Source organism: Raphanus sativus, chromosome 9 (assembly GCF_000801105.2).
Source record: "Raphanus sativus cultivar WK10039 chromosome 9, ASM80110v3, whole genome shotgun sequence".
NCBI classification, from domain to species: Eukaryota; Viridiplantae; Streptophyta; class Magnoliopsida; order Brassicales; family Brassicaceae; genus Raphanus; species Raphanus sativus.
In genome coordinates, this window is record NC_079519.1 from 34,365,769 (window position 1) to 34,379,547 (window position 13,779).

At 33.0% G+C, this 13,779-nt stretch overlaps 1 protein-coding gene across 2 annotated transcripts; it reads left to right on the top strand.

Moving 5' to 3' along the window:
• The first annotated feature begins 6,097 nt into the window (after positions 1-6,097).
• LOC108828068 (uncharacterized) lies at positions 6,098-9,736 on the top strand. Of its 2 annotated transcripts, XM_018601625.2 has the most exons (6): positions 6,098-6,376; positions 6,935-7,070; positions 7,145-7,188; positions 7,289-8,605; positions 8,707-8,815; positions 8,899-9,736. In XM_018601625.2, exons 2-6 carry the CDS (start codon positions 6,944-6,946, stop codon positions 9,609-9,611), a joined length of 2,310 nt encoding a protein of 769 aa, XP_018457127.1. In that variant the 5' UTR covers positions 6,098-6,376; positions 6,935-6,943; the 3' UTR covers positions 9,612-9,736. The 2 variants fall into 2 exon arrangements, with proteins under 2 accessions (XP_018457127.1, XP_018457126.1); XM_018601624.2 differs by lacking the exon at positions 6,098-6,376 and having other exon boundaries at positions 6,761-7,070.
• Positions 9,737-13,779: the final 4,043 nt, after the last annotated feature.

Consider the following 13,779-nt stretch of genomic DNA (forward strand, 5'->3'; position numbering starts at 1 on the left):
GTGACATCACAGAAGCCCTTTACAGAAACATCATCTTGTTTGAGCAATGTCATCGTTTAGATGCTTACTTCTTCCACTATATGAGGTTCCTCAGCAACTCTGAGACGTGATTATTTCCACAATCCTTGGTCAGCTGCTTCCATTGCTGCTGCTGTTTTTCTTCTCCTACTTTCTGTCATACATGCTGTATGCTTAACATTCGAACTTGCGAAAAAGTGAGTGAAAATAATTATTTTTAGTTAATTTTTATGAAATACTACTTTAATTTAAATACTATACATTTTAAACAAAATTATAAAATAATTATTTTTTAGTTTTCAATTTTTAATAATTAATGATACTTATTTGATTATATTATTAACCAAAAATATAAATAAAATTATATTTTAATGTTTAGTAATATAAAATAAAAAAATATTATGATATATTTTTAATTATAAGTTTAAAATAATTAATAATAATAATCTAACTATAATTAAATGAAAAGTAATAAAATACATTAGTTTAATATTTGATGTGATGATTAATGTTACACCAAATTTGGTGTAACACTATTTATAAAACACCATATTTGGTGATATGGTGTGACTTTGGAGTCCTACTAGAGATAAAATTACATAAATTTGATGTTTTAAAGTCTTATTGGAGTTGCCCTAAAAAGACATAATTTATATTATTATTTTTGGATAAAAAGACATTAGTTATTATATTTATATAAATATGTTTTAAACTATATTCGTAATTAATAATTATTATATCTGAATAATTTTCAGATTGAAGGTTAAATATTTTTTAAATATTTCTACTATCAAAAGTTATTTTTTGTTGTTTATAGTTTTAAAATGAATTAATAGATTGTGCGATTTTGACAGAAAATCAATTTTTCAACTCTGGAAAAATATACAATTTATGGTTAAAAAAAATCAAATCTGCAAGTTTAGTGGGAAAACATGATTTATCATTTTGACAAAAAATGATTTTACAGTTTTGGTAATAAAAAACTATTTTATGGATTAAAAATTATATCTAATAGTAAATTAATTAATATAAAACTAGTTATTATTACAGTTATATTAAAGGATATCTAAGTCTTTTAAATTTTAAGATGTAAAGTTTGCTTTCGACTTAGCATATTTTCCATTTCAAATATTTGGATTTTTAGATGTTATAAATTTTGCATTCGAATACAATAATTAGATTCATATAGAATAGTGTCCAGATGAATAACATTTGAGCATTTGCATTTAGATGCACTATCCAACATCAAAAACAAAACATGGCTTTTTAACAAAAGAAAAAAAAACTAAACTAAACATGGCTTAAAAAGCAACATCTCACGACAATAGTTTTGTGGGGCTTCCTTTCATTATCGCTTTTTCCAAATAATTATACTGCTACTTAAGTTATTTTGATGAAGCTATAATCATTTGTTAAGAGGCAGATACAATACAAATATCGCAGTAGGAAAATAAATTAATTCTTTAATATAACACTCCATAGATTTAGAGCTCAACGTTCCTCTAAATTGATTGACAGAATTTATTTTAAACTCTACACAATAAGGATAATTTAATAGGATAAATGTTACACGAAATCTGCTAAGAAATAGAAAATATGTATTTTATTGACATTTTATTCTAAGACGTACTTATTTGTGCTGGTTATTTCACAACTACGGTCGCACCGGAGGAAGACATGTGAACGATAACGTCGAACAAAGTCGATGATCAAATTAAGCAAGACAAAAGAAGTCAATGATTGAAGATACAAGAAAAAGGAAGCTTCAACGAAAGTTTCAATTTTGTTAGAATGGTTACGAAGACTAAAACCAACCAATATTTCATAACTCAAACTAAATAATTTCGATTTTTTGTCGAATATTTGTTTACCGTGTTTTCTCCCCAAAAATATATATGTTTACCGTAGTTGTTACTCGTTAGAGAGGTCATATAACTGATAGGCTTACTTTAACCAAAAATATATATCTTTACCGTAGTTGTTACTCGTTATATGTACTAGTAGATGTATAGGAACGAACACGATTGGAGACATATATAAACTTTTCAAAAATTAAAAAGTTAAAACGACATTTTTTTTTCTTTTTTTTGTGCACCAGTTAAAACTTAAAACTACATATACAAAGCAACATAAGCATCACATATTTGTGCCAGCAAAGAGAACTCTAGCCTTTGATATTAGTTTAAGACTTTTTAATGTAAATAATGTAAAACGTATGATTTATATAATTGCTGCCAAGGCATGAGTGATAGGTGAAAACTGAAAAAAAAATATCGTATATTACAACAGTTGAAAACTTGAAATAAATATATAGTTTTTCATGAGATACTCATACATACATAATGAGGTAGTGGGTTTATTAAAAGGATCTATTAATATATAAAGTTTATTTAAAAGCAAATTTTACAGCATATCATTGCATTGATTATAGAGCTTAACCTTCCTCTTAATTTTGCTCATATACATAAACAATATATTACAATTACAAATTTTGTTTTGTTTTACAATTACAAATTTTGTTTTGTTTTACAATTACAAATTTCATTATTAACCAACTTTTCTCTAGCGGTTAAAGGTTTCGTAACCAGTGTTCAAAATTATTATTTTTTGCCATTTTAATAATAGTTGGAAAACTAATTTCTGTTTTTTTTTCTTTGGATTTCAACCATAATTAATGTTCTGGAGAGCTCTATCTAAATTTTTGCTTGGCGCATATTTAAAAATTCGTGTTACATATGCATAACAGGAATACACAAATTACAACAATACACTAATTTTAAACTAAACTTATATGAGAGAGTAGATATAATGTGATTTTGCGACAAAAAAGATATAATGTGTTATGATGGTATAAATAAAATTGTCTACTTTTTTTCAAATATATCCAATTAGAACGAAAGAGGTACAAATATTGTTTTCACTCATTTACTATAGAAAACGAAAATTTAATTTATCTATTATGCAAATTTTTTGTTTCTCTACAAAATAAAGAATTGAATAACTTAAAAAAAAAAGAATTGAATAACTTATTATGTTCTTCCGTTTATAATCACTTAAAGCTTTACGTCTGTAAGTGTATACACACTATACACAAACTGAAAAAATATTTATTTTTCTAATATATTATAGACAAAATAACATTAACTATTTATTTAACCATAATTCAACAAAATTAAAAAATTAATAAGTTAAGAATCATACAATATAAAAAGTTAATAAATTTTATATTAAAAATTAAAATCATCATCTCGTTATAAACCAAAACAAATTGAAAACTTTTTTACTAAAACAAACAGAAAATTATATAGTATTTTCTTTTCCCTTAATTTTTCTTTTTTTGCTGTTCATGAATATGACTTGGATTCATGGGTCAGTCATCACGCTTGATCCGCCAACCCGTACATCTACTCTTTTTATTTAAAATTCGGATTCGTATAATCCGGAAAGGAAAAGTCATATATTTGCATCCCGTTGAGATTTGCGGATAATTCACATGATCTATAATTAATATTAAAATAATTATTTTATTATATATTATTTTCATAAAATTATATATTTATAATTTAAGCTATATAATTTTAATATTTTATATATTTTTACTTTTTATACAATTTTTTTATTTTATTTTACTGAGTGACGAATATATATGATTCAAATTTGATCAATCCGCATTCACCTCTTAACATCGACTTAACCCACATCTATACTCCGCTTTTGAACTTTTTGAATTCGTCGATCTGCATCCGCTCCGCCTCGCAAATCAAACGGGCGGAATCTACAGGTAATGATCCGAAGTGTCAGCTCTGCTCATGAGACCAGTCAAACCCCTTTCTGTTACAAAGCTATGAAGTTTGGGGGAAAGGCTACAATGATTGAAGAGTATTTGGTATTTACAGATATTAGTTTGGAATAATAATGTTTGATATTATTAATAGGGACCCTTCTGATAAATTTTTTTTATAGGGACGCTTATATTATAAAATAATGAAGTCTTTATCAGGCAAGTTGTACTTATTACATTTGTTGCCTTGCCTACATAGTTATTAGGGGTCAGTGGTAGTCCAATAATTAATGATTTTCTCTAACTCTATACTCTGTACCCTATCAAATAAATTCGAAGCGCATCAGTAGCCTAAGCTAATAACGATTCCTCCTCCCCCTATATATCGTGCACAAAATAACGTAATGCAATTATTATATAAATAAAACAAAAATAATCAAATCTCTTACAAAACTGTAGAATCATGAAAGCATGGGTTCACTCTTCATAATTATTGTTCCATTAACGTATAGTTGAAATATACTCCAAGACTTTCAAATTTTAAAATTTTGCATGCCTTAATAATCCCGCAATGATTACAATTATTCTCACTTTCCTTACTTCAATTTTATTTTCCCATAATAAATTTATAATAAAATTACCATTTGTTTTATTTTATATAGAAGATAAATTTAAATATAAGAAACATGTGAAAAGTTATTGTTTTCTAAACCATGAGTAATCTTTTTCAAGTTAACAAAATTGAATATTAACATTTTGGACATCTGCGAGTCAGTTTAAAGAGAAAAAAAAAGAAGTAGTATAAATATTTGGCAAAAAAAAGAAGTAGCATAATTATTTTGATAAACTAAAAAAAGCGAGTGTGATCAGGAAACTCTGATTCATATAAGAAGCGAATGTATATAATTTCTTGTTATAGGAAAATTTTAGCTCTTTTTTTCCTCTGTCTATTATTCTCCCAAATTCATTTTATATGTAGTTTTAAGTTTTTTTTACACAGATAAAAATATTAAATTTATTATTTTATGATAAAAATAAGGGTAATAAAAAATATTAGAACAATTGGTTAATGACGAAAAATATTAGTGTAACATTAAAAATATCAAATAAATGCATTAAAACATAAAAAAAATAAAAAATTTAAACTTTAAAATGACAATTAATATGAAATTGAGTGAGTATATATCTAGTTATTTAAAATTTCATATGTGTCAGAATGATACCTATTTTAGAATTTTACACATATAAATAATATATATTAAATTTTAATTATTATGCATAATTTTTTATTCTCTATTTACCATAATTTTGAATCAATAAAATTAAATAAGTGCAGTTAATTTTATCTGAAATTTACAATTAGTGATTATTATTTAATAAATTATGCATTAAAATATAAAAAATTATTTTTGAATATATTGTTTTCTAAAACATGTATCTTTAAATAAATTTTGTTTAAACACAAGTTTTGGTGCCTACTTTTAGTCGCTATACAATTGTAATTATTTATTTATTACTCATTTATTAATATATAGAATAATTTTCAAAAGTATTATTAGTAAATTAAATGGCTTCCTTATTAATAATTTTGAACTAGGTAGCTAACAAATATGGTTCAAAAGATACTAAAAATATATACATTTCTATATTTTCTCTAAAATAGAGATTTTTATTATAAATATGGATTTATTCCATTGTATGTTTTTATGATAAATTTCTTCTATTTTAGATAAAAATATAGAAGAATTATACTTTATCCCTCTATATTTTGGAGATGTAAATAACAATTTCTATATTTTATTTTATAAATAGAGAAATCTATTATAAATACATATATTAGAACAAATCTACTTCTATGATAGATTTTTTATTATTTAAAAAAATATATAGAGACGAAAATAGAGATGAATTCGAAATGATCTAACAAAATTTAATAGTAAAAGTGCCCAACATGCATATTAACTAATGTCAAATTCATTTATATGCCTAGCTAAAGGTTAAACAAAAAAAAAGCATTTATAAAATAAAACGATATTCATCAAATATAACATAAGTGTCAATATGAATGGAAGGAAATCTGAATATTCTAATATAGTATAGTTATAAGGAAACTAATATGAATACTTTATAATTAAGTTAATATAATCATCCAAATAATTAAACAATCCGACATCAATAATTAATGGAGAACATACAATACAACCTTGTAATAATAATAGAAACGCGTTTGAAAAGAATAAAAAGAAACCAAACTCCGTTTTGTTCCAAAGTCGTAACCTGCTCCATTATCCATGGACAACACACACACAACCCTCTCTCTCTCTTACATCCACTTCCGTACCTGTCGCCTTCTATTTAATCGCATTTAATCCACGCGTTTCGCGTCCGACATTGCGTCGGTGATGTCACCACAATCTTCTTCTTCTTAGACTCAAAAGTCTCTTTAACAGCGAAACAAGCTTCAGCCTCTTTTTTTTTTCTCACAAGCTTCAGCCTTCCGGCGAAAAAAAGCTCCGGCGTGAAAGCTCGCACCTTTGTAACTGGTCCACCGAATATCTGGCTAGTTCTTTTCACGGGGTAATGCAGATTCCGACTGACAAGTCTCTGTCTTTCTCTCTCTATCGAACTGTCGTTGTCCGTTGAAAACGACGACGTTTCCTTCGTGAAACTTTTCTTTTGCGAAATGCTCGGTGAAGAAAAGCGATACATACGTTCCTGATTTTTCGCCCTTTTTGCGCTCTCTTTCCTTTTCAAACCAAACGTTCTCCCTGTGAAACTCGCCTCTCTTAATTATTATTGCCTTGTTATTTCTTACTTGTTAAGCAGTTGCTGCGTTTGCGTTTGTAAACGCTATCTCTTTGGTTCGGCTAATAAATGCTTCTGATTCAACGAGTTTGATTTGCTCTTTTAATTCTCAAGATTTCCTTCTTTTATTTCCCAAGATTTTTGTTTCCCTTAATAAAGATTATTGTCCTTTGTTTGGTTTGTCAAAAAAAAAAAATTGTCTTCTTGAATCCTAAGTTGTCTGTCTTCCTCTATACTATTGGTTTGTCTTTGTGTACTTCAACTTGCTCAAGAAAGACTCTGTTTTTTTTTTCATTTATACTTTGTTAACTTGATTGTCATATGTCTCAGCCGTTGAAAATGAATCGGAATAGAAGAAGAAACGTTCAGCAGAGAGGATGTTTGGGTCGGATGGTAAACCTATTCGACTTCGGAACAGTTAATACCGGGAAGAAGTTTCTCACCGATAAACCCTACTTTGACCATGGTTAGTTTGGTTTCTTCTGTCCTTTTTCTTAAGCTACAAAGCTATAGATTGATAATGAACTTATGTCTTCACAGGGTCTATAAAGAGGAATCAACTTGAGCTGATAGAAGATAAAATTGTGAGTTCTTTTTTTAATTAAACCTCTAAAAAAGACAAACAGCTTTCTGTTTTTTTTTTCTACATGTAATTAAAAAAAAAGGTGTTCATTGTGATTGCAGGATATAATTGGAACACCAATGAAGAAGCTTTTAGAAGAGGAGATGTCAAAAGAACTTGAACTGACGGTCGGTGGTGGTGGTGGTTCGACAAATTTGGTTGCCAAGTTAATGGGTCTTGATTCCTCCTTTCCACATGGTAACAACAACAGCTCGAAACCTCGGCTAAAGAGGTCGTTAAGCCACGGAGAGTGTAGAGAAGATGTCTATGAGGTTTGGGAGAAACCAGGAGGTGTGGAGGGTTTAAGCAATAAGAATAAGAAGAAGGACATTGTCCGTGAGAAGTTCTTGGAGGCCAAACGCTTGGTTACAGACGAGAAGCTTCGGTCTTCCAAGGAGTTTCAAGAAGCTATGGAAGTGTTGAGTTCAAACAAAGAGCTGTTCCTCGAGTTTCTGCAGGACTTCTCTCATCATCGTCTCCATAGTTTCCCTGAGAAGTCAAACCGGATGATCACTATTCTCAAGCCTTCAAAGCCCATTGATGAAGAAGAAGAAGCAGCCGTTGAATCATCATCCGGAGAGGGAGCTAAGAAGAAGCAATCAACTAGAATAGTTGTTCTGAAACCTACTGGCCTTGTCACAAAGACTTCATCATCATGTCCAACGTCGCCGAGAGGTTTACTTGAGGCAAAAGATGTGGTTAGGAGGAGAGTGAATGAAACTTCACATTCTTCTGTCTTCTCCAACGGATATACAGTTGATGATAGTTATGATGCAGATTCTGAAATCATGTCTCCGGTCTCTAGGCATTCATGGGACTATATCAACAAGTATGATAGTCCTTTTTCTTCTCCTTCTTCCCCTTTTAGTGGTTCTCCAGAGTCTTCATCAGTCTGCAGAGAGGCCAAGAAACGGCTCTCGGAGAGATGGGCACTGATGGCGGCAGCAGCTGCATCAAATGAGAATTTGCAAGAGGCCAAAGTCGTTGAGAAGAAGAGAGGTGGTTACATTTCTTTAGGTGATATGCTTGCACTTCCTGATTCAATGACAGTAGAAACAAATGATCCTGGAGTGTCTGCATCTTGCTTGCCTGGCAGTTTCAGTAGAGAGGAAGAAGGCAGTTTCAAAGGCCTTATGAGGTCAAAATCTCTCCCTGCTGAATCATCATCCACAAGTCTTGGTCTCAACAAGGGCAAGTCCAAAGTTGCTGGGGAGCTGACAAAATCGAAGAGCTTGAAATGGTCTCTGAAGGGTAAAGTCTCAAACTTTCTTTTCTCAAGGAACAAGAAAGCAAGTACTGAGAGATCTAATGAGGCAAGCTTGGATTCTCGTTGTTGTAACGTTGAATCAGTGTCTGCCAGAAGCATGGTTTCTCAAGAGGTATTGTGATCATATGTGCTGGCTGATGTTCAATCCATTCAAATGTTGCATTCTTTTTTTATTTATATATATTTATTTTTTGGGGTATCACAACACAACAGGCAGGAGTATCAGCTTGCTTTCCAGTTTCAGTCTTGGAAACTTCTTCTGATGAGGATGATGAAGTCTTTTTTAACTCCTCTGTTTGGAATAGATCATCCTCTTCTCTTGGTAAGAATTTCATCTTAAAAGCAAGCACTCACTCACTCTTTTCTTTATCCTGTTTCCTGACTAAACCGAAAAAATCTTAACAGAACCGGAGATGATGATGCCCAACTTACTAGGAAAATCTCCTTCCATTGGTCGGGACTTCTCATTTAACGACTCAACAACAGTAGCTCGGTGCTACTCATCAAAACAGTCTACTACTGCGTCCACAAGAGACGAGGAAGAAGACTTGCGTCTCCTCATCAACACACTCTTATCAGCAGCTCATCTCGATGAAGAGCCACCAGAGTCATCATCTCCATCGTCCATCATAGACAATCTTTTGTCTAGATGGCATTCCGTAGAAAGCCCATTAGACCCATCTCTGAGAGAGAGCTACGCAGACTCCTCAACAGAACATCAAAGACTGGGACCAAACGTGAAGAAGCTAGTGTTTGACCTCGTTAACACACTGCTCTTGGAGCTAACACCGAGCTATCTTGGACGTGGTAGTCATATGCTTCTTCTTCTCTCTGGTAAGACATTGAGGGTTTATGTGATGAACAGAATGCAAGAATGTTTAAAGGGTAACGGAAGAGTGGAGTGTCGGTGGTGGGATGAAGACGGAGACTTGAGCAGTTTGGCGGTGAATAGAGTGGTGAGGACTGAAGTGGCAGAGATTGGTTCAAGGGAGAGGTTGAGATTGGAAATGGAATGCATGGGAGAAGAAGTAGAGTTGAAGTTGCTGGAGGAGTTAGTGGAGGAGGTGTTGATGGATTTTTCAGAACAAACCAAATCATTCATTCCAAGTATTTGTTAGTCATGTGAATGTATATTATATATTTATATGGTCTTGTCGTGTGTATATGTTTGAATCACATTGTTTTTTTTCTGTGGTTTCTATTTTGGCGTGAATGGTAATTGAAAGTAGTGCTTATATACTTATTTAGATATATCTCCCTTTCTGCCTCAACTTGGCCGGGAAGTCCTCTCTTATAACATTTACATCTTTCTAGAACTGTGATAAATACCTTTGATGAAGACCAAATCCTACGGTCTGAAGGAATGTGTTGTAAGGCTGTTGTAGCTCTGTTGTGTGATGTGGTTTTGTTAAGAAAGCGAGCAAGCCTTTTGGAAGAACTACGAGATGTCCCAATGAGGCTAATTTTTGTCTTAGTTTCAATTATAAAAAAAAAGAATCAAAACTTTGAAATGAAAGAAAAACATTCATTATTCTATAATAAGGAAAGTTTGAAAAAACTATATATCGTTTTAAATTATTTGTAAAAGTTGAAAAATATAAAAATATCCACAAATTTTCAAATATACACAATTTTTAGATCTCTTTACATTTAAAAAAAAGACTTACTTTTATTCTAAATTTTCATCATTTGTATTCATAATTTAATCACTCAAAATTTGTGAATATAAAAGAAAAGTTATCACCAATAACTATTGGATTTTTATATCTCATCAAAACCATCCAAATATTATTAAAATCCATCCAAGTTCATGCAAATCTTTAAACCTTCAAAATCTTTTTAATTCCTAATCTAATAAACCCTCCCAAGTCTTTTGAATGTGATGGGGTTAAGTTTCATGAGCCATGAGCCAAGAGCACACAGAATAACATATATAATTTTTTTAAATGTAAAGACTTATATTTTGATATATAGGAAATACATACTTACATAGCAGTAGTTTTTGACCTTAAGAAAACTAGTTTTTTAACCTCAGATTCCTGAATTTCTACAGGAAGACCCTCGGCAGACTTATCTTTGATATTAACCAATTCACCATTATCTCCTTCCCAAGAAGCCTTCAAAAACGCCACAACACTTCCACCAACAAACCTCCTCATTGGTCCTCTCTGTTGATAAGCTTGAAAGAATAGCTTAAGACATAAGCTAACCTAATCCTAATGTGGTCATGAAGTCTATCTTGTAATAGGATTAGGAATATTGAAAGAGTTATCCTTAGTAGGTTTAGGAAATTATCTTAGCCTATATAAAGCAATGTAAGTTGAAAGTGATCATCACGTTTTTGTGTGATTGAGAGCTTAGTTTTTGAGTGAATTTTCTAAGCTATTGAAAGTGGTGAATAAGAAAGTTTGTTTCTTAAACTTGAGTTCTTGAGATCTATAATTGGTATCAGAGCCTAGGTTTAACTAACGTTTTCGAGACTTTATCATGGGAGACATAAAGAAGATGAAGAATGAAACCGAGCTGAGTAACAAAGATGTTGGATCCTCAACCATCAAGCTTCCGATGCTTAACTCTACTAACTACACCGTCTGGGCGATGAAGATGACAATGGTTCTTAAGGTCAATGATGTTTGGGAAACTATTGAAGAAGGAAGCACACATGTGAAGAAAAATTACATGGCTATAGCTTTGTTGTGGCAATCTATTCCTGAAACCCTAATCTTGCAATTAGGAAATCAAACAACGGCTAAAGCCGTTTGGGAAGCAATAAAGGCTAGACATGTAGGAGCGGAACGAGTAAGGGAAGCACGTGTGATGACTCTGATGACGGAGTTTGATAAGCTCAAGATGAAGGAAGGAGACAGTATCGATAGCTTCGTGGGTAAGTTAACTGAGATTTCTTCAAAGTGTGCATCACTTGGCGAAACTATAGACGAACCTAAGCTTGTGAAACGCTTCTTGAAAGGATTACCTAGAAAGAAGTATATCTTCATGGTTGCGTCTATTGAACAAATGCTAAACCTTAATGAGACTAGCTTTGCAGATATAGTTGGAAGACTAAAAGCATATGAGGAAAGAGTAAACGAAGATGATGAAGAAGAACAGAGTGATGATCGTGGCAAGCTTATGTACGCAAATAATGAACAATATCAAGAAAGCTATGGAAGAGGAAGAGGACGCGGCACACGAGGAACCTCTAGAGGAGGAAGAGGACGAGGACGACTTGGATATTATGCACAAAGAGAAGCATATAAACAGGGTCAGTACGGAACAAAAGACAAAAGTCATATTACCTGCTTCTCTTGTGACAAAACTGGCCACTACGCATCTGAGTTCCCTGATGCAAAGCTGAAGCTGCAAGAAACTGTTGAAAAAAAGGAAGAAGATACACAAGTAGCAGACGACTTGTTGATGCATGAGCTAGTATATCTGAATGAAAAAAAGGTGAAACCGAGTGTGTTTGAGGATGAAGAAGATATGGAGAATATATGGTACCTAGACAACGGAGCCAGTAATCACATGAGTGGGAACCGAAGCCTGTTTTACCAATTGGATGACAATGTTGCAGGAGTAGTACGTTTTGAAGATGATTCTCGCATAGACATAAAAGGAAAAGGGTCAGTCAAATTTGTCTTGAAGAACGGAGAGAAAAAGACGTTGGCCAATGTCTACTACATACCCGGTTTAAGAAGCAACATTGTTAGCTTAGGCCAAGCTACCGAGAATGGATGCGAGATAAGAATGAAAGGCGACGTACTAACCTTACTTGATAGAAAAGGAGCATTGATTATTAGGACGGCTAGAGCAAAGAATCGACTTTACAAGGTTTACCTGCAGACAGACACTGTTGAATGCTTACTCACCGGAACGTCTACAGAATCGTCAAGATGGCACGCCAGGATGGGTCACGTCAACACAGAAACAATGAAGAAGATGATAAGTAAAGATTTGGTCACCGGAATACCAAACATAGAGATAAAACATGAAACCTGTGTGTCTTGTCTACTTGGGAAGCAATCAAGGAAACCTTTTCCTCAGGCTACTTCCTTTAGAGCAACAAGGCCTCTTGAACTCGTTCACGGTGATCTATGTGGACCCATTACTCCTCGGACTGCAGGACAGAAACGATACGTATTCGTTTTAATCGATGATTTCTCCAGATACATGTGGACTGTACTACTCTCAGAGAAGAGTGAAGCTTTTACCAAGTTCAAAGCTTTCAAAGAAACTGCAGAACAAGATACTGGAATGAAAATAAGCGTCTTTCGAACAGACAGAGGAGGAGAGTTCTGTTCTCACGAATTTGATAACTACTGCAAGACACACGGAATCAACAGACACACGACAGCACCTTACTCTCCACAGCAAAACGGAGTCGTAGAACGACGAAACCGCACCCTACTCGAGATGACTAGAAGCTTGCTTAAGCATATGGGAGTACCTAATGCCCTGTGGGGAGAAGCAGTTAGACATGCGACATATCTGATTAACCGAATCGCAACTAGGTCCTTGCAAGAACAAACGCCGTACGAGAGCTTGAAGAACAAGAAACCGAATGTTGCTCACCTAAGGGTGTTTGGTTGCATCTGTTATGCAAGAACAGAGACTGCTGGAAGAAAGAAGCTTGACGACAGGTCAAGGATTCTAGTACATCTAGGAACCGAACCTGGTTCTAAAGCTTATCGATTGCTTGACCCGACAACTAAGAAGATAATTGTAAGTCGCGATGTGCTGTTTGACGAGGAAAAACGATGGAGTTGGGATAATGAAGATGATACAAGACCAGAACAGAGCTCGTTCTCAGATAGCTTGATACCGGTGAGAACTAATAAGAATCAGTCCGAATTTGAGAGTGAGAACGAAGTAGTCGAGGTGGAAGCGACAGAAGACGAAGAAGACGACTCTGTGTCTAACGAGGAAGACGACTCTGTTCCTGAAACAGAGCAAGCCAATGTAAGAAGATCAAGCAGAGTGAGTTCAAAACCGACTTATTTGGAAGACTACGTCTTGATAGCAGAAGTGGAAAGTGAGAGACTACTCATGGTTATTAACAACGAGCCCTGGAACTACAACGAAGCAAAACGACATAAAGTATGGATAGATGCGTGCAAAGAAGAGTTGAGATCAATCGAGAAAAACAGTACATGGGAGTTAGTTGATTTGCCGAAGGGATTTAAAGCTATTGGACTAAAATGGGTATTCAAAGTGAAGAGGAATGCTGATGGAAGCATAAGTAAATTCAAGGCGCGCCTAGTAGCTAAAGGATACGTTCAAAAGCACGGC

What these genes read in the sequence shown, in the direction of transcription:
- LOC108828068 (XM_018601624.2), top strand. Translation starts at nt 6,926, where the DNA reads ATGTCTCAGCCGTTGAAAATGAATCGGAATAGAAGAAGAAACGTTCAG. An exon ending in AGCTGATAGAAGATAAAATT is followed by an intron (nt 7,189 to 7,288) that starts GTGAGTTCTTTT and finishes TTGTGATTGCAG; the next exon opens with GATATAATTGGAACACCAAT. An exon ending in GAAGCATGGTTTCTCAAGAG is followed by an intron (nt 8,606 to 8,706) that starts GTATTGTGATCA and finishes ACAACACAACAG; the next exon opens with GCAGGAGTATCAGCTTGCTT.